The 17,933-nt window shown below is 52.7% G+C and overlaps 1 protein-coding gene across 1 annotated transcript; it reads right to left on the bottom strand.

Moving 5' to 3' along the window:
- Positions 1–12,145: 12,145 nt before the first annotated feature.
- On the bottom strand, positions 12,146–16,702 carry FEM1A (fem-1 homolog A). Its single transcript, XM_036313382.1, has 2 exons — positions 16,392–16,702; positions 12,146–15,909 (listed from the first exon to the last, which is right to left on the bottom strand). Exon 2 carries the CDS (start codon positions 15,701–15,703, stop codon positions 13,715–13,717), a length of 1,989 nt encoding a protein of 662 aa, XP_036169275.1. The 5' UTR covers positions 15,704–15,909; positions 16,392–16,702; the 3' UTR covers positions 12,146–13,714.
- Between the last annotated feature and the right edge of the window lie 1,231 nt (positions 16,703–17,933).

Raw genomic sequence — 17,933 nt, 5'->3', positions numbered from 1 at the left:
TCTCCTTTCTCAGGAGTGGGTTTGATTCCTGTGTTTCAAGGTCATCAGTGAGTTGTTCCTAACCCTGCAACACCGGGGACAGTGGAAGGGCGTATTAGCTGCATACTTGACAGGGAGGGGATTCATCTTTTCTTGAGAATAGAATTTGTCGAGCACGCATCACTTCACAATTCTGGGGGCTTTAAAAATCTAAGCATATTTTTTTTTTAATATATTTTATTGATTTTTCACAGAGAGGAAGGGAGAGAGACAGAGAGTCAGAAACATCGATCAGCCGCCTCCTGCACATCCCCGACTGGGGATGTGCCCGCAACCCAGGTACATGCCCTTGACCGGAATTGAACCCGGGACCCCTCAGTCCGCAGGCCGACTCTCTATCCACTGAGCCAAACCGGTTTCGGCACTAAGCATATTTTAAATCTCCCCAAACGTCTTCCCGGGGGTAGAAGCTTCTATGGTTGGGCCCATTGTCCAGACGGGGAAAACTGAGGCCCAAAGAGGTGAATTCTGGTCTCAAAAGTCATGGCTTGGATCTGGGGAGATTACAGTTGAAGAAGCCAAACTTCCAAGGGAGGAAATGATGGGAGAGCCCAGGAAGACGAGTTTGGGTGGGCTGAGCCAAATAGCGGGAGGCCCCCTTCACCCCACTGTCTGATTTGCACATTGACTTTGCATGCCCTTTCCTTCAGTGCCTGCCGCCCCACAGGGCAGGCCTGGTATGATTCACCCAGGCTGTCATTCCCCACTTGCTTTTAGTGGCTGACTCAGATTTTGTGAGGGCTCTGCTCCCAGCCTCCAGAAAGATGAAGTGAAACCTGGGCGAGGAAAGCCTGAGATAGGGTCTGGGGTGCGTGGGGCAGGACGGGGTTTCGGAGGTAAGAGCCAGCTGTACATCACGACAGTGGCAGCGAATATGTGGCTCATCTGACCAACATGGATTGCGGGCCTGCCAGGATCTTCCCAGGCAGCGGGTGCATTTGGAGGTGGAGGAGAGGGGATAGTGAGTGAGTCATCAAATAAGGAAGCACGATAACAGGGCGAGGGGATGGGAGTGTCTCAGGAGAGGGACCTTTGGCCCAGGTGCCAGAGAGGGCCTCTCTGAGGGCGTGGTGTTGGAGCCAAGATCTGGAGGAAGAGAAGGAACTGGCTATGGATAAAACCGGGTGGGCTGGGGTGGGGACGATCCGGGCAGAGGAAACAGCCAGTGCAAAGGTCCTAGGGCAAGCCATGTTTGACCTGTTGGAGGAACAGCTCGGAGGCCCTTCTGGCTGGAGGGGAGGGAGGGAGGGGAGGGAGGGAGGAGGTAAAGTCTAGGAGAGGCAGGTCGTGTACAGCCGTGTGGCCTTGTGGGCTACATGGAGGACTTGGATCCCGCTGCTCCCCACCCCACCAAGGGAGGTGGCCGCCTGGAGAGCTGGGCGCTGAGAAGGGCCAAGACCTGACAAAGGTGCTCACAGGCGCCCTCTGGGGGCTGCTGTGGGAAGGACGGATGGGGCCAGGGTGGCAGCTAGAGGACTAGGGCAGATGGGCTTATTTCATCCTCCCAACAGCCCCAGGGACTGGAGACTATCATTGTCCCCAATTTACAGAGGAGGAGACAGGACCAGAGAGGTAAAGTGACTTGTTCAAGGTCACACAGCACATAAGTAACCTTCAGGAGCGGGAGGAAGAGCCAGAGGACTCTATTAAATCCTAGCCCACACAGAAACGGAGCAGCCTGTTCATTCATTGTCTTGATTTTTAAATTCTTTGAAATATTCTTGCTAATTCCATTATGTGTTGATTCATGGTTTCTCCAGCACACTGTGCCCACCCTGAGAGGGCTGGGGACAGATCTGTCTTGCTCACTGTGGTGTTTTCAGAAGCCGGCACAGGGCATGGTATGTGTTAAATGGGTGGTAATTTTGACAGCTACTGAGCACCTGCTGAGTGTGAGCCTGTGGGGGACGATGGGTACACAGACCCGTTGCCCGCAGTGGGTGAGGAGAATGTCGATTCGTCTATCCGCTTAGCCAACCAACATTTATTGGGGTCCTATTGTGCAGGCCCTGTGGGCACAGTGATGCCTGAGTGGTCACCCTGGAGGCGACCCGGGACAATGCTGTTCTGTCCGTTCGGTGTGTATGGCCCAAAGCCAGAGGCAGACTGTGATGGGGAAATGTAGACGGCTGCTGGAGCCCAAAAGGGACCCTTGGTCAGCCGGGGGGAATTGAGAAGCTTCTGGAAGGAGGAAGTAAGCTAAGACCTTAGGAATGAGCCGGGGGCTGGGAAAAGAGCACAGCAAATGCCTGAGGGGAGGCCATGTAGGATATGGCAACTGCAGGCAGGAGGGCCGGTTTCCCAGAATTGGGGGCTCAGCTATAATCCCTGTTGCACCAGCGCCCCCTGGTGGCCACCGTGGGCCTGGGTGTTTCCTGGGGACATCCCATGTCCCCTCTGGGCCAGTCTTAAAAAAAAAAATAAGGAAATTCTCTTGAAAATTTTCCCCTTTAAAAACTGTGAAATGTGAATAAATAACAGATGTTTGGTTTTGGAGGTCAGTCCTGGGTCCCTGCTTGGAACGATGTCTTTCCGAGACGGTTAGATAGTTTACAGATGTTCTCCCACCCCGGGCCCACAGAAGCTTCACCCAGTGTCACAGCACATGCACAGCTGTGGCTTGGCTTGGGCAGAACGGGGGACAGGAGGTGGGCTGCATCTGAATCTCACAAATTTATGTTTTCAGCCCAGTCTGGTGAGACACAGAGGAGGCGACAGACCTCTCCCCCCGCCCCCCCCACAAGCCTCCCCAGTCATCAATGTAGCACTGCACACAAATGCACAATCAACAGATGTGTATTTAAGTTTACGTCCTGTTGAACAAGGAATACATTCTCATGGTTCAAAATTCGAAAGGCACCAAAGAGGAATCTGGATAAAGTTGCGCTCTCTCCCCTGTCCCCAGCCACCCAGTTTCCTCTTTCGGAAGCTCTATTGATCTGTATTCAACCCCTGCCCTAACAGTGTGTTCTCCCTGCAGCAGCCAGAGGACCCAAGTTAGTCATGTCTCCCCTCTGCCCACAGCCCTCCAGGGACCCCAACTCCCTCCCTCAGGATATAAGCCCAAACCTTGCCCTAGCTGGTTTGGCTCGGTGGATAGAGCATCAGCCTGCGGACTGAAGGGTCCCGGGTTCGACTCTGGTCAAGGTCACATGTCTGGGTTGTGGGCTCGATCTCCCATAGGGGGTGTGCAGGAGGCAGCCAATCAATGATTCTCTCTCATCATTGATGTTTCTATCTCTCCCTCTCCCTTCCTCTCTCAGATAAATAAAAATATATTATTTATTTATTTATTTATTTTAATTAAATCTTTATTGTTCAGATTATTACATTTGTTCCTCTTTTTTTTCCCCCCATAACTCCCCTCCTCCCAGTTCCCGCCCCACCCTCCGCCCTCACTCCCCACCCACTGTCCTCATCCATAGGTGCACGATTTTTGTCCAGTCTCTTCCCGCATCTCCCACACCCCTTTCCCCCCCAGGAATAGTCAGTCCATTCCCTTTCTATGTCCCTGATTCTATTATAATCAACAGTTCATTCTGTTCATCAGATTATTTATTCACTTGATTCTTAGATTCACTTGTTGATTAGATGCATGTTTGTTGTTCATAATTTGTATCTTTACCTTTTTCTTCCTCTTCCTCTTCTTAAAGGATACCTTTCAGCATTTCATATAATCCTGGTTTGGTGGTGATGAACTCCTTTAGCTTTTCCTTATCTGTGAAGCTCTTTATCTGACCTTCAATTCTGAATGATAGCTTTGCTGGATAAAGTAATCTTGGTTGTAGGTTCTTGGTATTCATCACTTTGAATATTTCTTGCCACTCCCTTCTGGCCTGCAAAGTTTCTGTTGAGAAATCAGCTGACAGTCGTATGGGTATTCCCTTGTAGGTAACTGAGTTTCTTTCTCTTGCTGTTTTTAAGATTCTCTCTTTATCTTTTGCTCTTGGCATTTTAATTATGATGTGTCTTGGTGTGGTCCTCTTTGGATTCCTTTTGTTTGGGGTTCTCCGCGCTTCTTGGACCTGTAAGTCCATTTCTTTCACCAGGTGGGGGAAGTTTTCTGTCATTATTTCTTCAAATAGGTTTTCAATATCTTGCTCTCTCTCATCTTCTGGCACCCCTATAATTCTGATGTTGGTACGCTTGAAGCTGTCCCAGAGGCTCCTTACACTATCCTCGCATTTTTGGATTCTTTTTTCATTTTGCTTTTCCGGTTGGGTGTTTTTTGCTTCCTCGCATTTCAAATCATTGACTTGATTCTTGCGCTCCTCTGGTCTGCTGTCGGGAGTCTGTATAATATTCGTTATTTCAGTCCGTGTATGCTTAATTTCTAGTTGGTTCCCCAATATAAGATCGAGGGTCTCATTAGTTTTCTTGTAGATCTCATTAAGTTTATCGGCGGCTTCTAAACAGTTCTTGAGAGACCTTAAAAGTGTGGTTCTGAACTCTATATCTTCCATTGACAATTTTGTCCTGTTTCTTTGTCTCCGCATTTTGTTATGCTTCCTTGGTGCACCCCCTAGTGGTCTTTGTTCGCAGTCTTATAGTTAAATCTCAATTGTTGTAGCTAATTCCAGGGAGGGTTTGACCTCCAGGCCAAGTGGCTATGAGAATCAGCTGTGTCTGCAGTGAGAGAACTTCTGTCCTCTAGGGAGGTGCTAATCTAGCCTTTGCCTGAGGCTATCCGGCAAATGCCTGTGTGCAGGGCTTGGGCGGGGCGGGTCGCACAGGATCAACAGGGTGGGCCGGAGAGAGCAGTTATGGCGGCTCTCAGTCCTGTCCCCAGGGGCTCTGCCTCTCTGAGTCCCAGCACCCGCTGTAAAGCTCAGAGAGAAAGCTGCACTCGCTCTGACCGAAGCCAGACAGTCCTGCTTCTCCCGTTTGAGTCTGGGTCCCTAAAGACTCGCCCGGATCTGGAGCTCAGATTCTGCGACTCCCCCCCGATTGAAAACGCCAACCGCGCCCTCCGCCGCCAGCCCGCTCGCGCACTCCGCACCTCAGAATTTGACTTCAGCACTGCGCCTCCTCTGAGTGTCCGTATGCGTTTCTCTTTCCTCCTAGTTGTAGGACTTCCACTCAGCCAGCGTTCCTGTGGTTCTGGGTGATGTCCCTTCCGTTTTTCAGTTTCACTTTTGAAGTAGTTGTTCAAAGCAGCAAACTCCGGCGTTAACCTATGCCGCCATCTTGGTTCTCTCAGATAAATAAAAATATATTTTTTAAAAAAGAAAAAGTCCAAACCTTCCCAGAGGCCCACAAAACCCTGTAGGAGCTGCCCCTATCCCCTCCTTGCCCTTACTTTCTCCCTTTCTACCCCTCGCTCACTCCATTCCAGCCACACAGGCTTCCTCACTAATCCTCCAACCTGCAAGGCCTGGTCCTGCCCCAGGGCCTTTGCACAGGCTACTCCCTCTGCTTGGAATGTCCTTCTGCCAGAAACCTCCATAGCTCCCTTCTCACCTCCTTCAGATCTTTGCTCAAATGCCACCCTCTCAATGGGGCCTTCTCTGAGCACCCCATTTAAAATTCATTTACAGTTGCACCTACCAGATCCCCCTGACTCTGCTCTATTTTTCCATAACACTTAGCACTTTTGGACAAAATAAGTCACCCATTCATTGCCCACATTGTCACCTGCCTTCTCCATGAGGATGTGAATTTATTCTGTTGCCTGCACTGCTGGATCCCAGTGCCTGGCACACAGGAGGTGCTCAATAAACAAACGCGAATTATGTTTAAGTCTGTTTTGTCTTTAAAACATCCTCTTGCTTCCATGTTTCCTTCCTGCCTGGTGGCAGGCAGTGCATTCATTTATTCATTAAACAGTATATACTGAGCACCTACTGTAAACCACGTTGGATTCGGATTCAGGGGATCAGTGTTGACTAAAGCAGACTGTTCCTGGCCTCCGGGCTCACGGCCCTGTGAGGGAGTCAGACATAAGACTAGGTGGTTACAACTTGGGTAGTCCTGGTGTGATGGGCACACAGAGCTTTCTGGGGGTTGTCAGGGAGGGTTCCTGGAGGGCTCCTGTGGACGGAGAGGAGCCAGTGTGGTTGACCTGGGCACAGGACGTGTGTCTCCCTGGCCCAGATGCTTCCTTTGTGTGGACTCAGGTGAGGCGATGAGCACTCGTGGCCACCAGGTGGCGCTGACGGCCAGTGTTTCCAGCCTCTCCTGCTCAGGGCTGGGGTGGGAGTCTCCTCCCAAGAGAACCCGGAGGGACAGGGACCCCCAGAGAGCGCCCCTTCTCCTGGCTTACAGCCTCCTTAACGGGGCAGCCCAGCGGGGTCTTTGGAAATCATCAGCCTAATGCTGCTGGGACCAGAGAGGGCAGACACATGCCTTAAGTCACAGAGCAGGTCCCACCCCCGCCAGCCTACACAGTCCCTCCGCCCAGCCCGGAGCGCCCTTGGGTGGGGACCTTTTATTTTTAACTTGGTCAGTGGACACGGCCTTATTATAGCCCTGGGAGGCGTCCAGGGTTTCCAGTTTCCAAGGGAAGTTATTAGTAAAAAAATACTCTTCCCAAGAAAAGGAGCTGCCGGAGACCTCTCAGCTGCCCTGGCCCAACGCCGTCCTCTCCAAGCTCCCTTGGGGCCCTCAGACCCCCCCCCCCCCCCCGGGCTCTGTGCCCGTCCCCACCCTGTAAACACTGCCTCCTGCTCTGCTGGCACCTGGGCCTGGGGGCCGGCAGGCTGAGGGTGGTGTGATGTGCCTGACCCCATCCCTGGGCGTCAGAGTCCCCTTTTGTCATACGGAGCGCTGATGCTCTTTGGCATTCTCCTGCTGGTCCCCAAACTTTGCTTACCTGTCTACTGTCCTCTGATTAATGTTTTTCTACCCCTTGAGTTGTTGGATAATTTTCTTTAAATGAATCTCCCCTCCCCGCCCAGAATTAGATGGTGGTGATGTTACACAACCTCACAACTATACTAAAAGCCACTGAACTGTACACTTTACAATGGTAAATTTTACCTCAGTAAAAAAAAAAAAAAAAAAAAATTGTGTAAAGTACGAAGTTTTCTTTTTAAAAAAATATATATTTTATTGATTTTTTACAGAGAGAGAGAGGGATAGAGAGTTAGAAACATCGATGGGAGAGAAACATCGATCAGCTGCCTCCTGCACGCCCCCTAGTGGGGATGTGCCCGCAACCAAGGTACATGCCCTTGACCGGAATCAAACCTGGGACCCTTGAGTCCGCAGGCCGATGCTCTATCCACTGAGCCAAACCGGTTAGGGCAGTACGAAGTTTTCTTTATTTTTCTTTTAAAATATGTTTTCATTGATTTTTGAGAGAGAGAGGGAGGGAGAGAGAGAAACATTGATGGGCTGCCTCCTGCATGCCCCCCATTGGGGATGGATCTTGCAACCCAGGCATGTGCCCTGACCTGGAATGAGACCGTGACCTCCTGGTTCATAGGTGGACGCCCAACCACTAAGCTACTCCACCTTAGCTCATCTTTATTTTTAAACTTGGGTCATTTGCAGTATTAACATCTGTGAACTCACATGCTGGGTGGAGCTAGCTATGCTTTGTTCCTTAAGACACATTCAAATAAATACATAACTATTTAAAAAATTTAAAACTTTGTCCATGTATTAATGTACAAATGGGTGTGCATATAGGTGCCCTATAACTATGAGTGCTCTACTGGGTACTTATTTTTTAAAAAAATAAATATTTTATTGACTTTTTAAAGAGAAGAAGGGAGAGGGACAGAGTCAGAAACATCGATGAGAGAGAAACATCGATCAGCTGCCTCCCACACACTCCCCACTGGGGATGTGCCCGCAAACAAGGTACATGCCCTTGACTGGAATCGAACCTGGGACCCTTGAGTCTGCAAGCCGATGCTCTATCCACTGAGCCAAACCGGTTAGGGCTCTACTGAGTACTTATTGTGTGCCAGGACGTTTTCATGGGTAAACTCATTTAATCCTTCATACAACGCCAGGAGGCAGCTGCTTACCATTACCCCATTTTACAGATGAAGAGACTGAGGCACAAGGAAGGGAAATGATGATCCCAAGGTCATGTGGCCTGTGTACTAACCACTACTCCACACTGCCCAATGAGCATGCCCATTCCCTGAAAGAGGAAAAAGCTAAATCAGAGAAATGATTGGTGGGCTGAGGACTCACCAATGTATTTCATTCAATTTAAACTTAAAAAAAAAAAAAAAAAAAAAAAAAGCCCTGGCAGGGTAGCTCATCTGTTAGGGCCCCAAGGTTGTGGGTTTGATCCCCGGTCAGGGCACATACAAGAAGCAACCAATGAATGCATAAAAGAATTAGAACAACAAATTGATGTTTTGTTTCGTTTTTTCTTTCTCCCTTCTCTATTTCTCAAATCAATAAACAACTAAAAAAAATTTATGCAGCTTTTGGTTTCAATAAAACCTTATTGGCAAAAGGAGCCTGGATTTGGCCCACGGATCGAGGATTCTCCATTTTCACTCTCTTCTAAGCACTCAAAGCCCGTTTCTCTCTAGCACGGCTTCAGCTGCTGCAGTCCGCACATTTCACGTGCTGTGTTTTATCTCAGTTCAAAGTATTTTCTAGTTTTCTTTGTGTCTTCTTCTTTGACTGAAGCTGGGCCACAGGTGCCCACCCACCTGTGTCACCTTCCTGTCCCAAATGCCATCTGAGTTTGAGGTCCTTCAGAAGTCAACGCTAAGCCACTTCAGCAACTCACAGCCGACCTTCCCTGGTCTGAGAGCCTCTTACTAGTCACCAAATACTGGCGCCCACCAGGCACCAAGCGCTATCCTGTGGTGAACAACTCTGCCCCGTGTCTCTCCAGCCCATTAAGCAGCTCCGCCATCCATCCACCTACTGGCTCTGGCTCAAAACCTAATCCATTTGGACTCCTCTCGATCCCTAGTCTCCAGCCTAGATCATCAACAGCTCTTGCCAGCCAACTTCAAAGTAGATCTGACATCTGTCCACGCATGGCATGACTTGGTCCAGCCCCTCCCCCCCCCCCCCCCCCCGTGCTCACTGGGACACCTGCATAGCTCACCCCTCCACACCCCCCCCCCCCCCCGTCTCTAGATCCACCCCAAACGTTCCCCCAGCCTCACCCACAGGGATCTCAACATTGAAATCAGGCCATTCCTCTCCTTGGCTTGAAACTGCCAGGGCTGCCTGTCTCCCTAAAGATAACACCCAAACAGCTCCCTGGGGCCTGAAGGCCCGGCCCCATCTGCCTGCATCCCCCAGCTCCTCCTGCTCCCCCTCACTCACTCTGATCTGGCCGCACAGGCCTCCTTGCTCTTCTTAGAATGAACCGCGCGAGTTCATTTATTCATTCAACAAATATTTAAAGAGCTACTCTGTGTCAGGCCTTCTCTTAGGCACTGGGAGCACGGCAGGGGCGAGCTTGTCTAGTGGACATTCTAGGGGAGGGACATGATGAGCAAAGGAAGCTTGTAAAGAAAAGGATGGTTACAGGAGTTACGGTTATAAGGGTTGGGAAGGAAATACACGAGGGGGATGTGGTGGAAGATGGCTGGGGCTGTGCCTTTGACAACCTGGGAGGGCTTCGCAAAGGAGGTGACATTTTATCAAGATCATGGCTCGATGGGCTGCAGTGGAGGACATTAGGGCATAAGGCAGGGGGAGAGGATTGACTTGGGGGATCTCAGATGTCTTGTTCAAAACTGAAGTTCAAAGTCTCTTCTGTGACCTACAAGAGCCACAGGTGCTGGGCCAGGGGAGGGAACACTTCTCCCCCGTCCCTGCAAGAGGGGTGTTGCCGCTTGAACTTGGGCTGGGAATTGCCTAACACGTGTTGTGACAACCACTGGCTGGAAACACCCTCTCTGTCCAGCCCTCAGAATCTCCCACAGGAATCCACACCCCCACCCATCCTTTCTCCGGGCACATGTAGTGCCCTGCTGGGCCAGCGGTCCCAGGGGCTGGTCATCTCTCCTTTCCAGCCTGTGATGTGATTGGGGCTGTGCTATCTTTAACTTCGGGCCAGGACAATCCGATCCCCTCCCCGCCCCTCCCCTCTGGTAAACACTGCTCAGATGACAGTGCTGGAATCCCGTGGGGGTGGCGGGTTCTGTGCATGGCCAAGCCATCAGGGGCTGCTCCCTGTGTCCCCTGCTGCTGCCTCAAGTCGTCCAAGGGCTGGAATTTCGGGAGTTGACAGGCATTCATCCATTTACTCAACACATGGGTGCTAAGGGCACGGCAGTGACTAAGACAGACTGTCACAGGGATCTGGAAGGTCTGGGAAAGGCATTAAGCGAGTAAATGAGCAAATGAGCAGAATTTCCGTTCTGTGGAGGCAGGAAGTAAGGTGGGAAGTGACAGTGAGTGGGGTAGCGGCTCCCACTGGTGAGGTGGGCTGCATGCTTCCTGGCTGAGTGAACTTGAGCAAATCCCTACCCCTCACTGAGCCTCAATTTGCTCAACTACCAGTGAAGTGGGTCGTTATCCTGGCTGTGTGGCCTTGGGCAGGCCGCTTGGCCTCTCTGAACTTGTTTCTTCACTGATAAATTACAGGTAATAATTTTATCATGTGCTTTCTTGTTTTGTTTTTTTGCCTTCCTCCATCGAATCGGTTCCACTTTACAGAACCCCAATGTCACCTGGACAGATGTTTTGGGGAGGCGGGTTCCTCCCCCATCCCCCATTTCTGGGCTACTGATTGTCCCAATCCGAGTGAACACGAACGTTAGGCCTTTGGCTGGCAGAAAGATGCCTTCCATTCTGCTGGCTGCCGTATCAGGACACCCGGAGGAACCAGGTCATTCCCATTCTGAGCTGCTGAAACAACCCTCACCTGACCCTGGGAAGGCTTTACTGGGAAGTCTGTAAGGAAAGCATTTGGCACGAATCAGTGTTCCTTTTTGGTGAGCCTCCTAACACCCTTTATCGCCTCAAAATAGAAATAACGATACCTACTTGACAGGGCTGTGGTGAGCAGTTAATGAGGCACGTGGAATGGTGCCAGCATACAGTCAGGGCTCAATAAATGCTTCTGCAGTTATGTGTTTCCCAGGACAGGGCTCTGAGAGCATCTGCAGATTTGAAATCCACTCCTTTAAGGCAAGGATATATTCATGTTGCACCTGAGTGGGTACTGGCTATTGAGGGTTGTTGGACACCCAGTGAAATCAGGAGGGAGAGCCCTCCAGCCCAGTGAATGACTGGAGGCAAAATGTCACCAGGGCCTGGCAGGGTCTGTCCTACGGCCACAGGAGGCGAGGACATGGAAACCATCCACCTCAGGAATAACAGCTCGAGCCTCAGCCCTAAGGGAACTGGCAAACAGTGGGTGCTCGGAAAAACGCCATCGGGCAGTGCTCTGGGTAGGAGTTTGACTGTGCTAATGTGGAGAAAACCAGAATTTCACAACTGAGATGGCAGTGAAAAAAAAAAAAAAAAAAGAGGGAGAGAGGGGAGGCCTGGATTTTCCTAAGCTGGAAGCAGCTCCAGGAAACCCACCAAGTTCACGAACAGACCTCTTGGGCCACAGCGCTCCACCGGCTCCGTCTGTGGGTCTCACCGAGTTGGCAGGCTTTCTTGTTTCTCAGCCACTCCTCGCCCTGCGGAAGGGTCAAGCTCACCCGCTTTTCCATGCGAAGTGAGGGGTTTGGACGAAGGCAGGGGGTTTCCACCTTTTCTTTCTCCGCAGAGATACTCCATTTCTGAATGAAATCTCACACAGAGCCCAGCACATACGGAAAAACTCCTGCATGGGGGCATGGAACAGACTGACATACTCTGGTGTGGGGATGGGGGGACGAGAAGAGACAAACCAAAGAACTTATATACTTATATGCATAGCCCGTGGACACGCAGGCAATAGGGTGGTAAGACCTGGGGGGCTGAGTAGGGGCTGGGAGGAGAGGGGTAAAGGGGGGTAAAATGGGAAATATCATCAACAATAATATATATATTTAAAAAACTCATTAGAGATGGCAGCCTGAGGGCACTCCTTGAAGTGGCCTGGCACCACGGCCTTTTACTCTCAGCGGCACCCTTTTCCCCCCTTCTCCCCCACCTACCCCGGCAGGGCACTGCTGGGTGGTTTTCTCCTAATGTTGTCTTTTCAGTGACAAACACCAGCGTCAGGACTCACAAGTCAATGGCCTCATTTCTTTATTCTGTGCTGTTTCCCCCTCCACGGAAGGTAAAACCTGGTCTTGTAAATAAATAGCATCCTAAGTAACACTGCACGTCCACACGAGGCCTGGTGTTCTGAGGGCAGAGCGTCCGTGGACCTGCTGTGGTGTTTGGGGCCTCCGTGCAGCTGCCATCTGACAAGGCTGCAGGAGAGGGTGGGGTAAGGATGCTGCTGTCCTGAATGTGACCTGAGCTTCTGTCCCCTTCTGCTATGCACGCTGTCCAAATAGGCCAGGAAGAGTCCCCTTCTGCCGACAGGGCACAGGCAGTGCTACCCAAGAAAACCTCCCTGCAGCAGTTCTCTAACACAGGCACTTCATACCCTGAGTGACGGGAAGCCAAGATTCTGTATCCCCTCCGCTCTCAGCATTGTCTCATCCAGCTGATTTGTGGAGGTCATGCTGCACTTAGCATTTCCTTAGGGAGACCGGAGCAGTGGTCAGAGTAGCTGGCGCCACTTAGGGTGGCTATACCCACAATGCTGTGCACTTGTATATGATCTGTGCGGCTGACGTGGCCTTCAGTTCTAACGCAGAATCTGTGAAAACCAAGCCCCAAACCACCTTGCAAGTTCTCACTCAGCGGAAAACACATCAAGCTCAGCTCCTTGGGCGTTTGGCCTGAACCTCTTTAGAAAAAATACTTCTCTAACGAGGCTGGAAATACGAGCGGCCCAAGTAAAAGGCAAATGAGTGAAGTTTTAAGAAATGCACAGCCGCCTGCATTTTAGGAACCGATACCATGGTCTTCTACCTCCTTCACCAAATTCTTCACACAATAAAGCTTGCTCCTGAGGGCCTTGGCCACCTCAGGCGTGACAAAACCCTTGGTGCACAAAATCAACCTATCGAGTCTTAAGAGAAAATTTCAAATTCTTAAGAAAAACAAATATGGCAGCAAAACCTCAGAACTCCTGTGATGCCTGTAGCCTGCCCACCTACGAACTAAACAGAACACCAAACCAGCCCAAGCTGTGCAAGCAGCAGGCTACCCTAAGCAGAGTCCTGCCTGTGTGGGACAACGATGGCAACGCGGGAGGGAGGGAGGGAGGGAGGGAGGGAGGGAGGGAGGTGCAACCGTGCTGGAAGAAGTGAGAAATGGTCTTGCTTCTTGAGTCTCCAACTTTCCACTCTGGGAGCCCCCACTCCCAACACTGCATCTTGTGGCTGGGTTTATCCAGTCCCCTAAGGGGCAAAGAAGGACAGACCCAATTTTCCGTTTCTTCTTGTTTCTAGTACAGGAAGACAATGGCTTCGATGCCTCTCAGAAAGCAACATCTTCCTAGACCCAGGCAGCTGGGATGTGTGGGAAGTAGTGCACGTCCTCCCGGAGGAAGACAGTTCTCTGAGCACATGACCCTGAGGCTTCTAGCACCAAGAGCTAACTCCTTTCCCCGCTCTCTGCAAGGTGAACGGCCGTGGAGTTGGGAGAGCCCTTCTTCCTGCTTCATGCTACCTGAAGTGCTCCCCGAGGGATGGCAAGGACTGGCGTGGGCACCTCTCTGGGTTTCTCCCCTCTCGGAATCCTATCAGTGCAGTTCAATGAAAGCCTCCAGCTCCTCAGGGATGAAGCCTTTGTAGGGGATTTTATTCTTGTCCAGGGTGCGGGCTGCAAGGCACTGCAGGGTGACGTAGTTGAAGGGCTGGATGGTGCTCTTAGCCAGCAGCTTCTCATCCAGCAGTTCGTAGGCTGTTTTCTTGAAGGCGTTGGTGGCATCCATGTGGGCCCCCGCTTCAATCAGGGCATTCATAATCCCCGGGCAATTGTTCTGGGCAGCTATGTGCAACGGGGTGTTGTTGTCAAAGTCCCGACTGTCTGGGTCGGCCCCACAGTCAAGCAGTACCTTGACCACCTGGAGGGAGGGGAATCTGCCCACTGGGTATCGGCCCACGTTTGTGGTGTCCTTGTCCACGGCCATGTGCAAAGGGGTGAAGCCATTCTTGCCCCGGGGGGCGCACTTCAGCAGCCGGTAGACGGTCTGATGCTTCAGATGCTCCTGGTCGGGCGTGCATTCCACTTTCTCCAACAGGTAGAGCAGGTGGAGGATGATGGCCAGGGCCTTGGTGAACTGGACAGAGTCCCCAGGCTCCTTGGGCAGCTGCAGGGCCCGTTCCACTTCCCGGACCCCTTTGCAGAGCACCCCCATGAGATCAGCAAAGCCAATTTGCGTGCCCAGGCTGCCCTTGGCTGCCCGGTCCTGAAGTACGTAAGAGAAGAGTTCGGCAAATGAAAGGAAGCTGCTGGCGGTCATGGGGCTCAGAGGCTCCAGGTTGTTCTGCTGCATGTCTAGGGCGTACTTCCACAAGCGGATGCAGCGCTCAAAATTGCCGGAGTCGGCATACACGGCTCCCCTGTAACGGATATAATAAGAAGTGTCTGGGTGCGAGGGACCCAGGATGCGCTCTCGGATCAACAGGGCCTGCATGCGCATCTCGTCTGGGTCGGTGATCAGTGCTTCCAATTCCTCGGCCGTGTTCACCTCCCTGGAATAATCATAGGCCAGGACCAGCTGCGGGGGCTCCGGTTTGGGCAGATACTCGCCCCCCTGGTGCCGCAGCTCCATAGCCCGTCTCCAGTGTTTCAGGGCCCCAAGCAGATCTCGCTTCTTATCCACGTACGTGGCTCCCAGCAACTCCAAGGCTTCCACGGCAGCTTCGCGGCTGGTGGGGCAGCAGCTCTCGTAAGTTTCACTCAGTGGTTCCTCTGGGGAGGAGCGGCAACAGCTGGCCCCCTGGGACTTGACGCATCCCAGACCCGAGGGCCCCTCTGGGGCCAGCCCTGGCTGCACCTCCATCCCGGCAGGCTGCTCCTGGATAAGGTATTCCACGATGTTGGTGTGGCCGGTCACACTGGCTGCCAGCAGCGGGGTCATGCCGTAGCCATCGCGTTCCATGCGAGCGTTGCACCCGAGCAGCAGCTGCAGGATCTCCAGGCTGCCGGACTCGGCGCAGTCGTGCAGGGCGGTGTTACCTTTGGCGCTGCGCCGGTTCACCTGGGCGCCCTGCTCCAGCAGGTAGCGGGCGATCTCACGGTGGCCCTTGTAACAGGAGATCATGAGGCACGTGTGCCCGTGCCGGTTCGCCACCTCCAGGTCGGCCTGGTGCTCGCCCACCAGGTAGCGCACCACTTCCAGGTGCCCATCGAAGCAGGCGGCGCGCAGCGGCGTGGAGTTGGTGCGCGTGGTGCGGTTCACCGAGGCCCCGCGGCGCAGCAGGCTCTGCACCACATCCAGGTGGCCGGCGGCCGAGGCGGCCCACAGCGGCGGCGCGCCCTCGATGGTCTCGCCATCGAAGTGCACCGAGCCGCTCGCCTCCACGCTCGCGCCGCACCGGTCCACCAGGTACTCGACCACGTCCAGGTGGCCGTAGCGGGAGGCGATGAGCAGCGGCGTCCCCTCGCCGGCCACCTCGCCCGTCAGCTCGTCCAGCTCCTCCTGGGTCCGGCCGCTGAGCAGCTTTTGAAGCAGCTGAAGCTTGCCGTCGCGGGCGGCATTGTACACGACGGTGCGGAGGTCCATGGTCCGGACCTCTGCCAGGCCATGGGCTGGCCGCCGGGAGACGGGGAGACAGCGGGCTAGAGCCCGGAGGGTCCGGCTGCAACCTTCACCGTCTCCCCCGCCGCCATCTTAGGGGCTCCTTGGGCGGAACAAAATGGTGGCCGCTGCCGGGTGCCGTGGTCTAATGGGAGCTCATAGAGAAATGTAGTCCTCGGAGCCGGCCTGCTCTGTAGGACAGGGAAGGAACTGTGAGGTTTGAGAACTATATCTCCCAGAAGTTCGCGGGCTAGCCCCAAGCGAACTTTTCGCACGGTGCATGGTGGGAATTGTCGTTCTATTTGCAGCCGATTATAGCGGAAACTGTCAACGGAGGACTACAATTCCCAAGATGCAATGCCATCGCGATAGCTTAGGGGTCCCAAGGAAGTTTTGTGACTGTCTTAATGCCGAAGCCAACAGGAAACGCCAACAAGCGCCAAAGACTACATTCCCCAGAAGGCATCGGGAGCAACTTGGCGCCTATTACCGAGAGGGGAAAGCAGGCTAAGCCGGCCAAGCAGTCTGATTGGGGCTGCTGACAGACAGGGGGCGCTCGGAAAGGCAGGAAAGCCAGCAGGGCGAGGATATTAGGGGTGCAGTAAGTACAGGTGGCCCTAAGGGTCAATCTCGTGCGCTCACTTCTCATGCATTTATTCTTTCATTCACTCACCCTTGAATACTGTCAACTGAAGGTGGTGGCCACCAAGGCGATACCCCCGGAAATTCTCGGGGTGCGGTAATGAGGGGAGGCTTTACTGATAGAGTTGTGATACAGCTCGTGTGTGGAACGGCTGGGCTGTGGGACGGCTTCGGTGTGAGACCGCTCAGTGCAGACAGCGCCAGTGAGCGTCTCTTGCTGCTTCAGTGCTGGTGTTGCAGGTCCCGCTGAGGAGACGCAGTCTGCGAGGGAAGCTGGACGGGGACTCTGTTGAGGCCGAGGTGACGCTGGCTAACGTCGAGAAGAGTGCTGGCTGGCCCCCGTCCCTGATTGGTCCATTGCTATGCAAATGAGGGCAGGACTACATCCCGGCTCCTGAATGGGGGTGGACACGTGCCTGCTTTGACCTGTCCTATAGAGTAAGGCAGAAGTGGCCCTGGGATTTCTGAATTTAGGGCATAAATGGTCACCAGCTTCCCCTGTTCTCTCTCTCATTAAAAAAAAAAAAAAAAAAAGTTTTTTATTGATTTTGTTTGTTAGTTAATTCTCACCTGGGGATATTTTTTCCTTTGCTTTTCGGAGAGAGTGGAAGGGAGGGTGGGGGGGAGAGGAGAGAGAAACAGGATCGCAGGATCGGCTGCCGCCTGCACGCCCCCTACTGGGGGATCCAGCCTGAAACGGGCACCCCTGACCCGGAATCCTACCGGTGACCTCTTGGTGCCTGGGTCGGCACTCAGCCACTGAGGCACACTGAGCGGGCTCTCTCGTGTTGTTTTTGTTTGTTTGTTTGTTTGTTTGTTTGTTTAATTGTTTTAAGGTTCTGAAGGATTTTTTTATCCAGTTGGATTACAGGAAAGTCTTTTTCTCAGTTTTGGTACTAATTATCCACTATTCTCTGGGGAAGCCAGCCCCCCTGAAGGAAGTCAAGACCGTCATGCTGGCTAGACCAGTGCAGACCCTCTTGTTCCCCTGACCACCAAGCGGAGCCCTGCCCCAATTCCTGACCCCCGACTCCAGGACATGTAAGACAATGATTGTTTCAAGCTGGTATGTTCCGGAGTGGTTTGTGATGCAGCAATAGTATCGGGAACTGGGCTCACTGTAGCTTGTGGCTTTAATGTCACTGCCTGTACTTACTAACCAGCTCACACAGTTGCCTGAGAGTTTGTTTACTATGCCTGTTTCCTCTCTGGGGGCTGCCTGCTCAATGGGAAGATATGCCTTGGTTTAGTTTCTAAGAAACAGCCTCACTGTGTTCTTGAAGAGAGGGACTGGCTAGGTCTGTGCTGCTCCCCTCGGCCCGAGGTATTGTGACATGACTTTATATAACCAATTCAGCCACGTTTATTGATATCCTAAGCACCTTCTGTGTTTTGGGTTCCTTGCTACAAGCTGGGGCGTGGGGGGCGGGGGTGGTGTCAGTGAGCAGGCAGACAAGTGTTCTCAGGAACCCAGAATCTGACCACGGGAGGTGGGCTAAGTCAGGGTGTGTGGTCGGGGATGTGGGAGCCCAGCGGAGGAATAGGTTATACCGGGCCGGGGAGGGAAGGAAGG

The sequence above is a fragment of the Myotis myotis genome, unplaced genomic scaffold (genome assembly GCF_014108235.1).
Source record: "Myotis myotis isolate mMyoMyo1 unplaced genomic scaffold, mMyoMyo1.p scaffold_m19_p_6, whole genome shotgun sequence".
NCBI lineage: Eukaryota > Metazoa > Chordata > Mammalia > Chiroptera > Vespertilionidae > Myotis > Myotis myotis.
Note: the sequence above shows the minus strand (reverse complement) of the source record. Positions and strands in the feature narration are given on the sequence as shown.

Bases quoted from the DNA above. Each gene is read 5' to 3' on its own strand.
- FEM1A (XM_036313382.1), bottom strand. From the start codon at position 15,703: ATGGACCTCCGCACCGTCGTGTACAATGCCGCCCGCGACGGCAAGCTT.